We start from the raw sequence: 20,860 nt of genomic DNA, 5'->3' as shown, positions 1-20,860 counted from the left end.
TTTAATTTGTTAATATAATTTTGATAACAATTATATTAAATTTATGAATTAGCTTTGGGAGAATATGTAAATATATGAAGTTTAGTCTTCCTGTCTGGGAATATAGCATGTGTTTTAATTTATTAATAAGTATTATTCATTTGTCTCAGACTTTTGTATTACATTTATAACAATCTTGCAGGTCTCTCATATGATGTTTTTCCCTGAAACATTTTTCTGTACGTCATTTTAAATGTAAATGAGATCACAGTTTGGGGCTACTTTTCCCCCAACTAGTGACTGTTGATATATGAAAATGAGATTAATTGTGATATATTTATCTTTAACCAAACTAATTTTTTCATTAATAATCATAGTAACATTTCTCTTGATTCCATTGTACTTTCTAGGCATGCAAGCATCTGAAAATATTGATATTTTGTTTGTTTCTGTCTCATATGCATTTTATATCACTGCATTACTAGGAAATTCCAAAAACAATATTAAGTAATAATAGTGATACTTGAGCTTCTTGTTTATTTGAGTCTTCATAGATTTCTCTTCCAGTGTAATTCTGGCTTTGCTTTACCATGGGCATTTCCACTGAATCCTTCTCTATCAGTTGCTTAATTATTATTATTATTGTTTTCACTGTTAATGAACGCTGAGCACCTATATTTTCATCTGCACCTAGTCTCTGTACTTTCAAGTCTTTAGCTTTTTTCTTTCTCCTCTAAAGCATGGTCTTTTGGGGATAAAGCATGGTCCTTTGGGGATAAAGTTGTTCTGAAGCAATAAACCATAAGAAGCACAGAAAAAAGGAGAAAGTATGGATTTTCTTCCACTCTTCTTAGACAGCAGTGACTTACCGCAATGGCCTTGATGCACTCAAGGTAAGAGGTTCTCCTCACACAGGTGACTTGAGGACCATCCGCTGAAAGGACTTTATTCATATTGTCGCGGAAACTGGCGCACTTATTGGCCTCATGACTTGAAATGACGCACCATCTCACAGTTTTCTCAGGGGCAGCCAGACACAGCCCTAGGGGAGAGAGGCCAGGGGTGTAAGGGACCCACAACACTCACCTTTCTCTGTTGGAAGAAGAGGTTAAAGACAAGGTCAAGGATTGGCTGAGAGGGGTAGACATAAATTGGATTGGCTGCCTGGCTCACATAAAACCTCAGGTTGTGCCTTCTCTGGTTGTGTCTTTTCCCTTGGAGAAAAAAGCCAAAATCATTCCCCAAAAATTAAATATAGAATTACCATTTGACTCAGAAATTCCACTCATAAGTATATACCCCAAAGAATTGAAAACAGGTATTCAAAAACATATACACAAATATTCATAGCAGCACTTTTCACAATGGTCAAAAAAGGTGGAAACAACCCAAATGTACATCAGTGAATGAACTGATAAGCAAAATATAGTATATCCATACAACAGAATATCATCTACCATAAAAAGAATAAAGTACTGCTACATGCTATAGCATTGATAAAGCTTGAATAGCATGTTAAATGAAAGAAGCCAGACAAAACAGACCACACATTATATGATTCCATTTATATGTAATATCTAGAATAAGTAAATCTATAGAGACAGAAAGCAAATTGGTGGTGATCGGGGATGGGGGAGAGGAGGATGGGTACAGGATGCGCTCTTGGCGGGAGGGAACTATGTTGCAACTAGATGAGCTGGTAGTTGCATAACCCTGTGAACCTACTAAATACCACTGAACTGTATACTTTTAAATAATTAATTTTATGTTAGTGAATTTCACTTCACAAAAGAAAAAAATCTTATAGGAAGGAAGCTTTGGGCTTAGTGATTGTCTTGGCATTGGATACTATAACCTTACATGGTAGTAACTGCTGGGACATTAAAATCAATGTCTGTTCATTTCACTGGTGCTTTATTATTTTTTTAAAGATTTATTTTATTATTTATTTATTTTATTTTTGGCTCCATTGGGTGCATGGGCTTTCTCTAGTTGCAGCAAGCAGGGACTACTCTTCATTGCGGTGCATAGGCTTCTCATTGCAGTGGCTTCTCTTGTTGTGGATCACGGGCTCTAGGCACTCGGGCTTCAGTAGTTGTGGCACGTGGGCTCCGTAGTTGTGGCTCACATGCTCTAGAGCACAGGCTCAGTAGTTGTGAAGCACCAGCTTAGTTGCTCCGTGGCATATGGGATCTTCCTGGCCCAGGGCTCAAACCTGTGCCCCTGCACTGGCAGGTGGGTTCTTAACCACTGCCACCAGGGAAGCCCATCACTGGCACTTTAAGCTGTAGTAATTAGCATTGACAATATTATGAAGGCAAAATGCCGTTTACAAATTTGTGGTAGTTGAGCAAAATGTTATCTTGATGAAATCTAGCAGATGAAAGTAGCAGCAGTCACAGCTACCAGTTTTTGAGGAGGCCCTGTGTGTCAGGAGGTGGGCCAGGCACACGACCCTCCTCGAATGCCCACAGCTGTCCTGCCAGTTAAACACTGGTGTTTCTGTTTTGTAGATGAGTTTAAACAAGCACACAAAAAAAGCTGTTCTGACATCAAATAACTCGAGGTGAAGCTAATACTTGAAATACCCAGGTCTGTTTGACTCCAAAGCCTGTATTGCCTTTTAACTGTCTGCAAGCAGGAAATATCAAAATAAATGGGACAGGAGATGTCAAATTTCCTTAGAGAGAATCCCACACCAAAGACAGGGAGTGACAAATGGAGTGCTTCAGCTCTGTTTGAACAGGCCTTCCATAGCAGCTGCCCAGGGTAGGAGAGCCAGTGAGAGAATGGAGCTGTCAGGCCCTGTGCCCTTGTGCAGAATAGAAGTGTGTAGAGTAATAGCTCATATTGCATTTTGAGGCTTTCAAAGCATGTTTGCTCTACTTGCCAATACAGATTCTTAAAACATTCCAGCTCTTGGACATGACTGGTAACCGTAGAGACAATACAAGTCTATAAATGAAAATAGCTTTGCAAGCAGGTTAAGTTACACAAAGAGCTACTGTATACAACTGCAGTTTTTTTCTTTTTCAAAAGTTTGCACTTACTGGGAAAGCCTTTTTGAAAGTTTGTATTTTCAGTCACCTGTGTTTATGTTGAAATGATTAAAACTGTAGCTTTTGCCCTTGATGCTTTTAAATTGTTTACTTATTTATTTATTATTGAAAGAATCTTTACATTCTACAATGCTTTACAATTTGCAAAAGTTTCACACAGATGATTTCATATAATCCTATAATAACCCTTCTTTCTTCTCCCACCCCTCTACTGCCCCTCACCCCTTCCCTCTTCCCAGTGGTAACGACTAGTTCATTCAGTGTGAGTATAAGATAGGGTGAATAATATTTGCATCGTTAGCGGAAAAGCTCAAGTCTTGACAAAAACATGGCACTAAAATGGGGAACTAAATAAATCCAAAACAAATAAAACACAAAACAAAACAAAACAAATCGAACCAGGATGGACTTTTGTTTCCACCTATGAGAGATAACTGATATGGGACTTGCCCTAGCACTTTAAACAACTGGGAAAACAAAACAAAACAAAACAAAACAAAAACCCTGGGATAAAAACACATGAAAAAAATGTTTTAAAACACTGGACCACAGGAAGTGTAGGACTGTGCTCCCTGAGAGAAGAGAAACAAATAAAGTAAGCCCTGTAATCACACAAGCTTTCTTCCAAGACAAAATGTCCAGATGGCAGGGCAGAGAAGAGAAAACAGCCTGATGGTCATCCCAAACTGAGGAGACAGATCATAGTTTGGAAATGTGGAGGTAATTAGAATGTGCTGCATAGGGTACCAAAGAGCAGGGAGTTCAAAAAGAGAGGAGAAAGAGAGAGAGATTGAGATCCAGAATCTTCATACCCTGGAGATTCTGGCTAAATGCCAGTTTGAGCATTGTGGATGCCAGGCAAGGACAACTGCTAGGGAAAAAAAATTTGATGGGGAGCTTAAATCAAACATTTCTCAGAACTTAAATGGGGTTAGGAATCATTTGGGTTCCCACCATTCAGAGTGGAGAAAATCTCACTGAATAAATAGTGCATTTATGAAAGATTCCAGAAGTAAGTTAAACTAGATCTAGAAAGAAGGGTATTCTAGACACAGCCTAGACATTTTGAAAACTAGTCTTGAAAAGATCAAGCTGATCTGAAGACATTACGAGTGCCTGCCAGAGAAAAGGTTGACACAAATTAAAAACAAAACAAAACAAAAAACCCACCAAAATTCAATACTCAGCAAGGTAAAATTCACAGTACCCAGCAAGCAATGAAATTAAAACACAAGTGAAGGTGCAGGAAAATGTAACCCATAACCAGGAGGAAAAATCAGTCAATAGAATCAGAAATGAAAGAGATGAGGATATTAACAGAAAATAACTTTAAAACAGCTATTTTAAATGTTGTAAGTATGCATGGAGATTTCAAGAAAAACATGAACAGCAGCGCTGCCAGGGAACGTGACACTTCCTTTCTGCTCTCATTCTCATTGTGGTGCCAGCAAACATGCCATCAACACTCGGAATGGCCGGCGAGTTCGTGGGCCTGTACTTGCCATGGAAATGCCCTGCCAGCAACTGCATCATCAGTGCCAAAGACCACATGTCCATCCAGATGAACTTGGCCGAGGTCGACAAAGTGATAGGCAGGTTCAACAGCCAGTTTAAAACCTAGGCTATCTGTGGGGCCATTCATAGGATGGGAGAGTCAGATGACTATTCTCCAACTGGCCAAGGCCAGCAGCATCTCTCAAAGAACTTCTGACTGAAGAGGATCATGGATGTGGAATATCTGTCATAAATAAATAGTGAACCCCCGCAAGAAAAGAAAAACATGAGCATTATAAGGATACAAATGTAAGATGTAAAGAGCCAAAAAGAATTGCTAAGGATGAAAAATAGACTATCTGAAATGAAAATTCCATCAGATGAGATTAACAGCAGATTAGATACTGCAGGAGAAAAATACGATCAGGAAGACATTATTAGAAACTATCCAAAATAAAGCAGAGAGAAAAAAAAGACTGAAAAGCAAATGATCAGAGCCTCAGTGACTTGTCATAAAGTATCAAGTGATCTAACATATGTGTAACTGGAGTCCAGCATAAAAAAGGGGGGAAGGGCAAGAAAAAATATGTGAAGAAATATTTGGCCAGAATTTTTCCTAAAATTATGAAAACTACAAACTCACAGTTCTAAAGCTACCAGAGAAAAGAGACAAAATTAGGTACAGGGGAACAAAGACAATAAGTATCTCAGACTTTTTGTCAGAAACCACACAACTCACAGACAATGGAATTATATCATTAAAGTGCTAAAGGGAAAATAACTTGCTAACCTAAAAATCTATAACCAACGAAAATACCTTTCAGAACTGAAAGCAAAAATAAACTTTTCCAGACAAACAAATGTTGGGAGAATTTGGGTACAGCAAACCTGTACTACAATGAATGTTAAAGGAAGTTCCAGACCCAAGTGGTTACACTTGCTAAATTCTATCAAACCCTTAAAACAGAAATAACACCAATACTGCAGCAACTATCTTATAAAGTGGAGGAGAAAGTAATACTCCTAACTCATTTTCTAAGGCCAGCATTAACCTGATACCAGATCCAAACAAAGCCATTACAAGTAAAGAAAACTACAGCCAAATATCCCCCATGAATATAAACACAAAAATCATTTACGAAATGTTAACAAATCAAATCCAACCAAAAAAAATTCTTGAGTACAAGAACACACACACACACACACACACACACACACACACACACACGTTTATTCCTGACTCAGGAATGCGAAGTTGAATTAATTTGCAAAAACTAATCAGTGTAATTCACCATATTACAGAAGAAAACAGAAAAATCCATACGATTATCTCAATAGAACAGAAATGGTACTTGCCAATTCAAAGTTCCAAGCAAAGTAAGAAATTAGAAAGCAAAGTAAGAAAGTAGACAGGAATGTCCTCAACCTGATACAGAGCAACTACAAAAAACCCCCACAGTTAATATTATACATAATGGTGAAAGACTGAGCGCTTTCCCCTTCAGGTCAGAAACAAGGCAAAGATATTCTCATCACTTCTGTTTAACATTGTATAGAGGTCTTAACCATTTTAACAAAGCTCAAAAGAGAAACAAAAGACATACAGATTGGAAAAGAAGGTAGAAAGTTGTCTATATTCATAGATAACGTTTCCCTACACAGAAAATTTTAAGGAATAAATTAATTTAGAAAGATCTTGAGATTTGAGGTCAAAGTACTAAAATCAGTTAAATCTCTACAGTGCTAAAAAGAGAAAAAACTGTAAAATGAAACTTTAAAAATACTACTTACATTGGCATTCAAAAATATGAAATAACTAGGGATAAATTTAACAAACTATGAACAAGATCTATACATAAAAACTACAAAATATTTCCAAGATAAATGAAAGAAGACCTAAATAAATAGGTATAGAATGTTCATGGATTAGAAAACTCAATATTGTTAAGATGCCAACTCTCCTCAAAATAATCTATAAATTAAGTGCTATCCCAATAATAATCCAAGCCTAAACTTGTGTTTGATGGAATTTGATAACCTGATTCGAAACTGTGTTTGGGGGACTTCTCTGGTGGTTAAGAATCCACCTGCCAATGCAGGGGACACAGGTTTGATTCCTGGTCTGGGAAAATCCCACATGCCACAGAGTAACTAAGCCTGTGTGCCACAATTACTGAGCCCACGTGCTGCTACTATTGAAGCCCACTTGCCTGGAGCCCATGCTCCGCAACAAGAGAAGGCACCGCACTGAGAAGAGTAGCCCCAGCTCACCACAACTAGAGAAAGCCCGTGCACAGCAATGAAGACCCAATGTAGCCAAACAACAACAACAACAAACAAACAAACAAAAACTGTGTTTGGATATGCGAAAGATCTAAGTGGCTAAACCAACACTGAAGTAGTACAATTGAGTAGGAGGATTTATATTACCTGATTTCAAGACTTATAAAACTACAGTTACCAAGACAGTGTGATATTGGCACAAGGAGAGACATAAAGCTTAATGTAACAGAACAGAGAGTCTAGAAATTCATTCATATACACAGGGTCAGTAGATTTTCAACAAACCTGCCAAGGTAATTCAGTGAAGAAAGGACATTCTTTTCAAAAACAAGTCCTGGTATAACTGGATATCCATATGAGACAAGTGAATCTCAACTCTTACTTTACACCAGACATAAAAATTAACTTAAAAATGTATCATAGGCCAAAACATAAAAGCTGAAGCTATAAAACTTCTAAAATAAGACAGAGGAAAATATTGCAGCTTTGGGGGTAGCCACTTATGCTTTTAGAGAGGACACACAACATAATAACAAAAAATAAAAATTAGGTAAATGAACCTGATCAAAATGTAAAACATCTGCTCTTCAGAAGATATCACTTTGAAAATGGAAAGCTAAGCCACAAATTTGGAATAAATAATTACGATACATCTATCTGACCAAGGACTTGATCCAGAATACATAGGGGCATTTTAACTCAATAAGTCAAATTGTCCAATTGAAAAATGGGGAAATATTTGAACAGATACTTTATAAAAGAAGATATACAAGTGGCCAATAAAAACATGAAAAATGTCCATTATGACTCATCAGAGAAATGCAATTTAAAACCATTGTGAGGTACCACACACGCCTATTAGAATGTCTAAATTGAAAAGGTTGACAACACCAAGTGTTAGCAGGATGTGGAGCAACAGAAATTCTCATATTGCTGGTGGGAATGTAAAATGGTACAACTACTCAAAAAAGTTTGACATTTTCTTAACGAGTTGAACATACACTTACCATTATGACCCAGCGATGCTACTCCTAGGTACTTACCCCAAACAAATGAAAACATATGTCCACCCAAAGACTTGTACAGTAACATTCATAGCAGCTTTAGTCATAATATCCCCAAACTAAACATTCACTAACGAATGAATGGAAAACAAAAACAAACTGTGGTAAAGTCATACCATGGAATACTACTCAGCAATAAAAAGGAGTGAACTTTGATACACACAACAACGTGGATGAATCTCTAAACAATTGTGCGGAATGAAACAAGCCAGACACAGAAGACTATATACAGCATGATTCCATTTACATGAAATCCTAGAAAAGGAAAAGCTTATCTAATGTGGGAAAAAAAATGGGGATGACTGGGAAGGGGTAGGGGGCAGTTTGGGAGTGAAGAAAATGTTCTATATTTTGATTGTGGTGGTAGTTACGGGGGTAGGCATATGGAAATTCACTGAACTGTATGTATACTTAAAGGAGGGCATTTTATTAAATGGAAGTTGCACTTCAATAAAAATGATTTTTAAAAGAAAGTGTACAAGCAAGCTAAGAGTCAATGGAGTCAAGCAACCTAAACCAGGCCAGCCATCAATAACACTCCATCTGACCATGTGACAATTTCAAGAAGGGGCAATCAGAGCCCATCGTGAATATTTCAATCTGATCTTGGAAGGGAAAATCTGCTGGTGGCCACACGCTCCTTGCATGGAGAAATCTCTTCCCCAGAAGCGCAGAGGGTGGAGAAAGGTGGCAGCCAAGATGGAGGTACAGGCTGTTCTGAGCCCCTGGTTCTTGGCTCTTGCAAGACCTACTAATCACCACTGCCACTCCTCGACATTTTTCGTTTAAGCTAGTTTGGTTGCATTCCTGTCATCTACCACCAGCAGAGTTTTTACTGGAAAAGAACACTGAGCTTTGAAGAAGGCACGTCCTCAATTCCAGCCTTGTCCAGTGGCCAAGAGGGATGAAATGTTTGGGGTGGGGTGAGCAGAGGGCCGGCAAGAGGCAGCTCTTGCCTCTGTTTAGTAAACACAGAGCCGACTGGGAAAGTGAACTTTGGGTCAGCGCCTGACACTGCCAAGAAAGGGGGTGAAGGGAGAACAAACAACACAAGCCCTGTTGAGGAAGAATGTGGGAGAGGCCAGGGGGCTGCCCTCTGGATTTTCTGTGGCCATAGTTGGACCACAGCTGTAGTGACCTTGCCAGCCTTCCCCAGCCCCTGCAGAGCTCCCTGTGTAGCCCTAGGTGGCAGCACTGGGCCAGGCAGCCCCCACTCCGGCACCACTCCCAAGCACTCCTTGTCTTTCCTACCTTCTTCTGTCCAACCCAGGTTACCCCTCCCCCCATTATAGACACCCTACCCCAGAAATGATTTAAGACAGCCTGAGACCTGACAGAACCACGGCTGGACAGAACCCAACTGTCCAGCCAGGGAGGGGTTTCAACCTGCATGAGCTCAGTGACTTTGCACCATTACCTTCCTTACAGTTACCCAGCCAAGAGCCCTGCCGGCCTCCCAACATGGGAAGGGGCCCCCTACATTTATGTGCAGGATTTTTTTCCAGTGGTAACTCAGAGCTCCGCCCTTAGGCACATGACCTCATGTCACTTGCACAGCAACTGTGTGTTTGTTGTGAAAACGTAATTTCTACTGAACTAAGAAGGAAATTAGCTCAGAGAGGGCAAGGGACCACCCAGAGTCCCTGAGTGCAGGTGGATCCCGTTCTAGGGTGATTTTTTTCTCCCCTATATTCCCCCACCTCCCTGGTGTGTAGTAGGGATGGGAGGCATTGTACAGTTCAGAGCAGGAAATATCCTTTTGGTTAGATACCTGACATGACAAGATTACCCCCTGCTGCATCCCCTCACAGACAATTATCACTGTTGTCTGTGAGCCCTGGAAAAAATCCCTTCTCTCCTCTGACCCTGTTTCCTTCACTGCAAACTGGATGAACTGACCCAGGGTCACGAATTTTTTCTGTACTGGGCTAGCTAGGTAATTACTAGCTTTGTGGGGCATACAGTCCCCGTCGCAACTACCCAACTCTGCCCGTAAAGCCTGAAAGCAGCCGAGGACCATACTTACCTGAATGGGCACGATCGTGTTGCAATGCAGTTTTATTTATGGACGCTGACATCTGAATTTCATCTCATTCTCATGTGTCAACACTACTTTCCTTTTCATTTTCTTTCACCCATGTAAAGATGTAAAACCCATTCATAGCTCATTCGGCTGTGTATCAGCCGGCTGGCGGGATTTGGCCGGCTTTTCGTAGTCTGTGAACGCCTGCCCTAGGCTACAGGGTTTCCGCAAGACTGCAAGTTTGTCAGGTGCACGGATGCACCACCGGCGGCGGAAGGCACTTTGAGGCCAGCCAGGCGCTGGGCTGCTTCGTAGCCGCGCAGAAGAGGCAGCGCAGTGTCCCGCCGTGGCTGACCCTCGGCCTGCACCCGGTCCCCATCCTAGAGGACCGGCCCCCACCCGGCTCCCAGGGCGCACTCACCCAGGGCCCCCGCGCACAGCAGGGCGCAGACGGCGAGCCTCATTCTCCTCGGCGGCGCGCGACACCTCCCGGGCTCCAGCGGCCGCGGCCACCTTTACCTGCCCGCGAGGGGCGGGCCCGCCTGCTCTGAAGGGTTCGCGCTTCCGGCGCATCGCCCTCCCACACCCCCACCCCTCGCCCCGACTGCTCGCCCGCGGCTCGCCTCGGCGGCACCGCTGCCCAGCGCCCGGAGCTGCGAGGCTGGGTCTCCGCTCGCGGGCTGGGGGTCCACACCCTGGAGGCACGAGGCGCAGCACCCCCGGAGCCCGCTGGAGAGAGGAACTGAGGCCCAAGATGAGAGTGGCCGCCGGGGCCCCAGGTTAGTTACTAGAATGCAGGTTCCTTGACTCCTGGACCTTCATCTAGATGAGCAGCTCTTCGACGTCTCCAACACAGACTCATCGGGACTGAGGGGTGGTCCACGAGGTGAAAACCGTGGCCCCTTCCCCCTGGAAAGCATGTGCACAGGTAGACACAACGTTTTGAACGCAATTCTCAGGGACCCTCAGACTCTTCCTCCAAAAGTGTCTGGGTTGCCCACTCCGGGTCCCTCCAGGAAGCTCTCCCACCCCCAGTCCCCCGACACCCTCTGCTGAAGGCTGAGGTCAGGTGAAGCGCTGAACCCAGGGACGGCTGCTGCTTCTCGCCCGTGCGGCGCGCAGCCCCATCCTCCTAAAGTCTATGAGCTCTGCCTGGGGGAAGTCTTCCCAATTTAGAGTTTTAAAAACTTTTATTTGAAATGTAATAAACATGCATGAAACTTGATGAACTGTCACCAGGTGAGCACATCTGTATAACCGGCACCCACATCAAGAAACAGAACCGTAACAGCCGAGGTGCCCCTCCTCCAATTACTTCCCATCTCCCCACAAAGGTATCCATGATCTTAACGTCTAGCAACATAGACGAATTCTGCTGACTGTTTAACTTTACAGAGAGGGAATCATACAATATGTACAATGTTGCATCTGGTTTCTTTCACTCAAGGCTGTGTTTGTAAGATTCATATATGTTGTGTAGAGTTGCCCTTCAGGCGATCTTGGCGTTGCATATGACCCCATATTGTGTATGCAGGACATGCTATTTATCTTGCCTATTGATAATAGTGGTTTCTAGTTTGGGCGGTTATAGTGAGTGTTGCTGTGAACATTCTGGTGCGTGTCCTATCCTGCACATAGGTATGCATTTCCAGGCTATTTTCCTGGAAGAGTAATTGCCTGTTCATAAAGTAGGCATATGTTCAGCTCTGACAGATACTGCCAAACATGTTTCCCAAGTGGTTGAACCAATTTACACACCCACTTTAAGAGTATGGGAGTTTGGCTATTCCACTTTTTTGCTGTTTTGCTGGGAGTGTTGGTGGTTTTGCACCATAATTTTGTTTTTCTGATGACTAATGATGCTGGGTATCTTTACACGCTTATGGCTATTTAAATGCCCTTTTGTTCAAGTCTTTTGCCCTGAATACATTTTAAGTAGACTTTTTCTCAAACTAAGTATTGGGACTGGCAATATAATAATTCAGACTATAAACCAAGACTTGTGTAATAAAGCATCCTCAGTATTGAGTCTTAAGAATGTAAGAATGTGTTATAATGAATTTAAACAGTTTGTTATTTTAGCCCACCATAACTTTTTATTCTGCCCCCTCTTCTTGTGTGCAAAGGGTGAATCTTTGCTAAGAAAATATTGTTTGTTTCAGCTCCTACCAAGACTATGAAAAGTTCTTCCCTCTGACAGAGACTAACCCTGCCTTCCACTGAGGTCAGAGATAGTCCTGAGGGAGTAGAAAGAGGTTGTAAATCACAGAACTCACAAGGTCAAGGGCATGAGACTATTAACAAACCTGGGCTCTCTTCCCTTATCTGAAATACACACACATACACCCCTCAAAGTAAACAGCTTATCCTCTTTCTTCCACATCTTACAGACAACAACATCATTGGACAACCAATGGGAGATCGTCCCCATTCTCACCCCGTTCACACCACCTCGAGCCAACTGAGTTTTCAATACAAGAAATGTACATTGCCTCTCTCTGATGTGTCAGATGACTAGGGACAGGATGGAGTAAGTAGGGGAACTCTCACATCTGTTCAGCTTCTGAGGTGACTATCTAGGCTTTGGAACGAGGCCAGCTGGAGAACACTGAGAAAGGCATAGGAGCCTTGGTCACACAAGGTCCATGCTGTGCAGAGAGGCTTTCAGGGTCCCTGAGACCATAGCCCATCTGCTCATGAGATGGAAATAGCTAACGTATTTCTGGTCAGAGATTAAAGCAGCCTCTGGACCAGCAATCCTGCTGAGCACCATCTCAAAGGAAAGGATGAACAGGTCCTCTCCTTGGTGAGACACTCATCAGAAGGTTCTTGGCATGGGGTTTGCCCCAGAGACTGCTAGGGGGTAAACCCTCACTCTGGGCCTGCTGTGATTGTGACATACAGTCCTGAAGGCCACCTGGTGCACCCCCCCCCCCCCCATGCTGAAGACACTAGATGCCAGAGATTCCAAGTTTGGGACTCTCAGCTACTTCTACTTCTCCTTCCACTCAAGGAATCCTTTGACCTTTAGAATTTTTGAAAATAAGAATAGCAGTCCCTTTGTTACTGAGTCCAAGCTCGCTCTGCTCGCCACATGACAGGCCAATGAATCGGAGATGAGGTTTTGAGGCAAGGAATATGACTTTATTTGGAAAGCTGGCAGACCGAGAAGATGGCAGACTTGTGTCTGTCATAAAACCATCTTGCCTGAGTTAGAACTCAGGCTTCTTTTTAAGAGGAAAGTTAGAAACTTACACTCAGCTAAAAATAACTCTATGCTTGTTTTGCTTTTGTGAAATATGCTGGCTGCATGGAGAAAAACAAACAAAAAAAACAGGATGACCTAGCAATCCAATGTAACTTTAAGATGTTTTGCTAAAAAATGGAATGTTCTGCACCTGCTCTTGTAAGTTTCTGTTTGGAAACTTCTATGCTTTGTAAACATGTGCACTATAAAAGTAAAGCTCACCCTGAGTTCGGGGCCCAGAACTTTGGAGCATTAGCTCCTCTGGGGCCACCGGCTTAATAAACCTGAGTTCTTCATCCCTCTGAATGTGGTGCTTGGTTTCTTGAGGGACCGATTTCTGCAACATTTCTGTACTGAAAAGGGAAGGAGACTTCCTGGTGCCAGAATCCTTTGTTCTTGCAGCTGTCCACCTAGGTCAGGTCACAATGTTCCTGCAAACCTCCAAGAAAGCAAATGTTATTCTCTGTTCTGCAACTTTAATGGATGGAAAAGTGTTATACTTTTAAAGGTCAGAGGTTTGAGAACAGGCTGTGCTGTATATTTCAGATTATAAAGCAACATTCTAAACTTGTAGCAAAAGCAACAGAATAAAAAGGTTAATGTAAAATAAACATCTAACATGGAGTCCGATTTAGCTCTTCCGTGTAACACTTTCCTCTTTTTAATCCAGAGAAAAAGGAATTTATATCTTTTTAACGTGCACCTTTTATTGAACTTATACATACATATAGAAAGTGTACAGATCATGTGTACAGCCTATAAATTGACACACCATGAACACACCCGTGTAACTAGCACTCAGATAAAGAGAATATGACCGGCTCCCTAGAAGCCCCCCATCCTCCTTAGAGTCACCAATGATCAACAGTAACCATTATTCTGATTTCGAACACCATAGATGAGCTTCACCTGTTATTGTATCTCACACAAATGGAATCATAATGTAGGCACTGTTTTCTGTCTTGCTTCTTTGTCTAAACATACTACTCATGACTGTCAACCATGCTGTTTCATATACTGTAATTTGTTCATTCTCATTTGCTGTGTGGTATTCCAGTGGTGAATGTATCAGTGACTATTGATGGACATTTGGGGTTTTTTGTTTTTCAATTCTAGGCTATTATAAAGTAATACTGCTGTGAAAATTTTTGTACATGTCTGTTGGTGAGCATGTGTCTGCATTTCTGTTGATTGTATACACAGGGGCACAATTGCTGGATCGCAGCATATGTCTATGTCCAGATTTAATAATGGCTGCCAAACTGTTTTTAAAGTAGTTGTACAGTTCCCACTCTCCTCCCACTCCCAATGGTGTATGGAGGTTCCAGTTGCCTCACACCCTTGTCAATCCTTGATTTGGGCTGACTTTTTTCAAAAAATTATTTTCTTTACATCTTTATTGGATTATAATTGCTTTAGAGTGTTGTGTTAGTTTCTTCTGTACAACAAAGTGAATCAGCTATATGTATATATATATCCCCTCCTTCTAGAGCCTCCCTCCCACCTACCCCAACCAACCCCTCTAGGTAGTCAAAAAGCACTGAGCTGATCTCCCTGTGCTCTGCAGCAGCTTCCCACTAGCTATCTATTTTACACATGGTAGTGTATATATGTCAAAGCTACAAGTCTGTTCTCTACATCTTGGGCCAACTTTTAAATTTTAGCTCTCCTGGAGCATATGATGAAGTTGATTGTAGTTTTAATATTAATTTTCCTGATGACTAATAAAGTTGAACACTTTTTCACAGGTTTATTGGTGATTCAGATATATTTTTTTCTGATATACCTTTTTTTATTGGATTATTTGCACATTTTTTTGAGTTGTAGGAGTTTTTTATATATTCTAGACATGAAAACTGTGTTGGACATATGTATTTCAAATATCTTCTTCCATTTTTGTGGCTTGTCTTTCACTCTCGATGGTGTCTTAATAAACAGAAATTTTAAATATTTCTGAGTCCTATTTTAACGTTTTCCTTTATGCTTAGCACTTTTTGTAAACTGTTTAAGAAATCTTTGCCTGTCCCAAGTTCATGAAAATATTCCCTTATGTTCCCTTCTAGAAGATTTCTAGTTTTACCCTCACATTTTGATCTAGAATTCACCTGGAATTATGGGGTTTTTTTTTCTTTTTTTAAAACATAGATTTATTTTCCATTCACGTGAAAGAGAAACTAGGTTAAAAGAAGTGGATGACTTTTCTTAATATGACATTTTTTGCCCCAAATATTCACTCATTAGGTCTCTTGGAATTTAGCAAATGATTTATAAACTCTCTAATTGGTGCTATATAAGTACAGTTATAAACTGAATAGCTTGGTGACCTAGCATGATGTCACACAAGACAAGGCTAAGCCACATGGCCTAGATATTTTTGGAACTAATATTTGTGAATGGTGTGAGATAGAAGGCTGTGTTCATTTCTCCTTCCACATATGTGCCCAGTTGACCCAGCACCATTTACTGGAGAGAGACTTTTTTTCTTATTGCACTTTAGTATAAACTTTGTCAAAAACCAGATAACTGTCCACGTGTTTCTGGACTCTCCATTCTGTTTTACTGATCTATATATCAGTCCTTCCACTTATATCTCACCATCTCAATCTCTGTAGCTTATAAGTCTTGATCTCTCAGCAAAGACACACGTCTAGAGTTCTATTAGTGGAAATGTTTTCAATTTCAGATTACATTTCTTTAATACCTAAAGAAATGTTCAAGTTTTCTGATTCTTCAAGTTTTGGTATTGCTAAGTTTTCTTTTAAAAGAAATTTATCCATTTTATCTAAATTTCCAATTTATTGATGTAAAATTGTTCACTATATTATCTTTATTCATTTTTTTTTGTTGACCAGTTTATTATAAAGGATATTATAAAGGATACAGATGAACAGCCAGATGAAGAGATTCATTGGTGAGGTCTGGAAGGGTCCTATGTACAGCAGCTTTTGTCCCTGAGGAACTGGGGTGCACCACCCTCCTAACACGTGAAAGTGTTCACCAACCTGGAAGCTCTTATATATTTTTAATGTATGGAAGATCCTTCTGCAATTTTCTCTTTCATTTCTGATAGTGGTAATTTATTTTTTCTTTCTCTTTCATGAAAAGCCAACTTTTGGCTTTGTTGATTTTCTCTATTGTAAATTCACTTATTTCATTGATTTTTGCTTCCTTGACTTTCTTTGGGCTTTGTTCTTTTTCTGTTTTTTATAAAAGGAAGTTAAGATCATTGATTTTCAGCCTCCCTTCTACTTTAATGTATGCATTGAAGGCTATAAATTTCCCTTTTCTTGATATAGTATTACATCTTTATGATTATCTAAAATAAATATATATTCTAATTCAAAATATATTCCAATTTTCATTGTAATATCTTGTTTGACTTTATTTAGAAATGTATTGCCTGATTTTCAGTGTTTTCAGTTTCCTGGTTCTTTTGTTATTGATGTCTAGCTTGGTTCCACAATGGTGAAATAACATGCTCTGAATGATTTCAGTCTTTTGAAATGTGTTGAAGATTGTTTGGTGGCCCAGCATACAGTCATTTTTTTGTTTAATATGCCTTTTTAAAATAATTAGTATTCTGTGGTTGTTGGGTAACATGTTTTATTTATAATGCTATATATAAATCAAATACATACGTGTGTGTGTGTGTGTGTATGTGCACGGAGAGAGAGAGAGAATTGTGTTGTTCAGCTCTTTGAGTTTTTCATCTTATTTTTCTATTAGCACTGGATAAAAGTTTTCCCCACTATGATTGTGGATTTGTCTTTCTTCTTTTAATGCTATCTACTTTTGCTTTATATATTTTAAAACTATGTTTTCCCACTGAAATCCTGGTATGGTGGGCAGAAAAACAGCCCCCCAAAGACATCCATGTCCTAATCCCACAAACTGACTATGTTATGCTGCATGGCAAGGGAGGATTAACATTGCAGATGGAACTAAAGTTGCTGGTCAGGCAATTTAGGAATAAAGAGATTATCCTAAATTATCTGTGGGGTCAGTGTAACCACAAGGGTCCTTCAAATGTGGAAGAGGGAAGTGGAAGAGTTAGTGTCTGAGTGAGGCAAAGTAAAATAGGCTGCAGTGGCTTTGAAGGTGGAATGGGGTGCAGCCATGAGCCAAGAAATGTGAGCAGCTCTAAAGCCAGAAAAGCAAGAAAACGGATTCTCCTATGGAGCCTGCAGAAAAGAGAGCAGTCCTGGTGACAACTTGAGTTTAGCCCAGTGAGACCCATTTCAGACTTTGGACCTACAGAACTGTGAAAATTTGTGTTGTTTTAAGCCACTAAATTTGTGGTGATTGTTACAGCAGCAATAGGAAACTAATACCTGGTGTATTCTTTGGGACCTCTCTAAGGTGTGGAATTATATTTTTTTGTCTCCCTTTCCATGGAACTTCAACTTGTGCCAAGTATCTTAAGGGGAAAACTGATCATCAGGCTTGGTTCTCTGCACCTCACTTCTCATTGGGGATCTTGTCTCCACTTGTGTTTTTCTAGCCCCGAGACTTGCCAAAGCTCTGCTAGTAGCAGCCCTCTGCTCAGGCAAAGCCAGATACCTCTTGCCTTGCACTTGGAAGTGGCAAATTCCCCCAAGGAAATGTGGTTGCAGAATGTCATCTCACCTCTCTGGGTTACGCCTTCCCTTTTCCAGATATTTGGCACCTCTAATGTCTAATGCTCTTAAATAGATGTTTTCTGGTGTTTTATCCACATCTAGATGTGCTCAACAAGAGTACAGTTCTTGCACAAGCTACTTTACCATGACAGAAGCACAAATGAGGACTACATTAGCTACTAATTTTTAATCTTTCTTTTTTAAAAAAGGATTTTACACTTATTTATTTATTTATTTTTGGCTGCGCCAGGTCTTAGTTGAAGCATGTGGGCTTCTTAGTTGTGGCATGAGGGATCTTAGTTGTGGCATGCGTGCAGGATCTAGTTCCCCAACCAAGGATCAAACCCAGGCCCCCTGCATTGGGAGTGAGGAGTCTTACCCACTGGACCACCAGGGAAGTCCCTAATCTTTATTTTTTAAGATTGTAGTATATTGCTACTGAATGAACAAATTTTACAGGATAATGTGCTCGCTTACAACTGCACTAACTCCTCCTTTATTGATACCTTTGAAAGGAAATAGGGTCTATGAGGGCAGAGACCACATTTTTCTTGTTCAACATGCTAAACCTAGGTTGGAAAATAGTGCCTGCTATAGGGGTCAAAAAATTATCAAATAGATGTATAAATGCACATAAAGGATTGTCTCAAAAGTAGGTTGAACAATCTTTTCTGTAGGCCTGTGGACAAAAATCAAATAGGGTCAAGAGGTGAGCATTGATCCTAAGGTTAATGATCTATCAAAGCCAACACAGCCTAAATCCAATAGGCCAAGGTGCCCTCTGACCGCTGAGTACAGCAAACTCTGGAAAATTCCTATGTACTGGTACAAAGTCACATTGCAAAGGAAAGCCATCCAGAGTCCTAAAGCCATCTCTGTTGCTTTGGCACAATCTCTCATAACAGCAAAGCAAGAGGTTAGGAGATTGTATTGTAGGAAACAATTTAAGGAGTGCATGATGGCCTTTGGAAAATTAGGAATTTGTATATTTATCATTAACTATGTGCCAGGCACTGAACTAAGTGCTTTTCAAATATTAATTTATAGTAAGGTAGATGCTGTTGTTATCCCCATTTCGTACAAGAGAGTGAAGCACAGAGACGTTAGGTTACTTGCCCAAGGTCAGACAGCCAGTACACGTCAGAGCCAGCATTCAAACTAGGCAGCCTACTTCCAAGTCCGTGCTCTTCCCCATGTGGCCTCTGGCATTTGTCTCTGAAGCAATTTCACTCTTTCCTCTTTCCAAGGGCATTTGTGGAAATAAACACAGTATTTGAAGTGGCAACATGTTTGTTTAAACCCTGGCAACTTCAGAATTGATTAGGTACTAGTTGACATAACAGATGAAACTCCAAATCTCAGCGGTTTAAGATAATAGAAGTTGGCTTCTTGCTAATATGAAGCCCCGCTGGCAGCAGTGGTCATTTGCTGGAGAGGCACGGCTGGGGAGTATACCTTCATAGTTCTGGTCAGTCATTCAGAGATCCAGACTGAGAGATGCTTTGCCATTTTCCACGTGTGGCTTCCAAGGCTGCCTTGTGCGTTGACACCTAGAATAAGGAAGTGTGGGAGGCAATACAAGAGGTTTCCTTGAACCAGGCCTGCGAGTGCTAAACATCACCTATATTCTGTTGGCTGTCTAATTCAATCACATGACCCCACTGAGATGCAAACAGGATGGGAACTGGAATTCCTGGCAGGGCAGTTTTATCCCAGCAACAACACACTATCAAAGAGGACTACAAGTCGTGGGTCTTTTGTCTTAGTTTGAGTTTCCCCAGAAAACACACTTTTAGATAAGACTTTTCAAATGTTTTATCTGGTAAGTAAAGAAACACAGGTTAGAGAATGGGGAAATGAGACAGGGATAAGAAGGCATCCAAAGGATGTCAGTTACCAGTGTGGAGACTGGGGCTTAATTCTACTGGGGGAATTCTGGGAGCCAGGGTAGAATATCCATCCAAGAGGCTTGCAAACAAGAGTCTTTGTACACCAACTCCTGTCAGTCATTGTTTGAGGGTTTTTTCCCCATGGGTCATAAATCCCCTTGCCTTCTGGGCTACTGTGCAGGAGGCAAAGCAGTCTCCTGGTGTCAGAGAATGCCTTCATGCAAATAAACGCACGTGCTGACAGCAGGAGGCTTCCCAACACGCCTTGAGTGGTAAGGCTGAGGGGATGTGTATGGGATACTAAGCATCTGCTACGCAGTCTCTGCCAGAATCCACGGATGGTCCAGTGACATATGGACTAAAAAGGCGAGCTGCCGCCCAGCCCTCGCCCCCGCCCAGCCCTCGCCCCCGCCCAATCACATACCTGATATACAATGCTGGAGCAGGGACAGAGTAACTGCAATAAAATTCCTTTTCAGAAAGGGGATGAGGGGAGACTCCTAGCTGTTGCTGATCAGTAACAACTTTGAAGTCCTACTGGGCAGGCACTGGGTGGTTCCTCTGCCTGATGAGATTCAGGTTCTGGTCCCTAAGCAGCTCCTTTGCTCACTGCTCTCCAAGGTCCCTGGCCCTCTCTCTGGGAGAGTCTCCCTTTTCTACTACCCTCTCCAGCCAGGTCTGGATAGTGTATTGAGGAGCTTGTGTTCCTTGGGGCTGTATGACTTTTCACCCACATCCTACTATACAAGCTTAAAGGTTTTACCAAAGTTGGAATACTCTGCATTTCTGGTTTTCTTCACAAAACCATGACCTCAAAACCTTAGAAACCTTCAAATCTATTTGCTCCCAGTCAGTTTCACATGGTAGTCATCAACCTCACACATACAAGACAAGGTCAAGGGCAAGGCCTTACTGATGAGACTGGTGAAGGTACATGAGACAAGTTTGTTACTTCCATAGATAGCAAAAGAGGAAGCCAAAGGTGCCAGTTCCCCGGGGTCCTCAACCACACACCGAAAAGCATGACACTGAAGAAGAGGGCTGGTAACAGCAACTTGAGTTGTGGGAAATCCCATTATCGGGGACCCAAATCTAGCTGGCAGCGAAGTGGGTTTATATTCTGTAGCTCTATTCTGAGGGGAGCTGTGCAGAAAGCCCTACACTTCATCAGAATCTGGGAGGCAATGAGAAACTATCTGATGA

At 41.3% G+C, this 20,860-nt stretch overlaps 1 protein-coding gene across 1 annotated transcript in view; it reads right to left on the bottom strand.

Annotated features, from left to right (window-relative positions):
- The window catches only part of LOC130855255 (inhibitor of carbonic anhydrase-like), a 43,307-nt gene extending 32,871 nt beyond the window's left edge, over nucleotides 1–10,436 (bottom strand). Inside the window, exons 1-2 of the mRNA XM_057738567.1 lie at nucleotides 10,324–10,436; nucleotides 849–1,021 (exon numbers count right to left, since the gene is read on the bottom strand). Coding sequence (XP_057594550.1) covers nucleotides 849–1,021; nucleotides 10,324–10,366 — 216 coding nt within the window. The 5' untranslated portion in view covers nucleotides 10,367–10,436. The remainder of the gene's footprint in view (nucleotides 1–848; nucleotides 1,022–10,323) is intronic.
- Between the last annotated feature and the right edge of the window lie 10,424 nt (nucleotides 10,437–20,860).

This window comes from Hippopotamus amphibius, chromosome 6 (genome assembly GCF_030028045.1).
Source record: "Hippopotamus amphibius kiboko isolate mHipAmp2 chromosome 6, mHipAmp2.hap2, whole genome shotgun sequence".
Lineage (NCBI taxonomy): Eukaryota > Metazoa > Chordata > Mammalia > Artiodactyla > Hippopotamidae > Hippopotamus > Hippopotamus amphibius.
The sequence above is the reverse complement of the archived record's forward strand: the minus strand, read 5'-3'. Positions and strand labels throughout refer to the sequence as shown.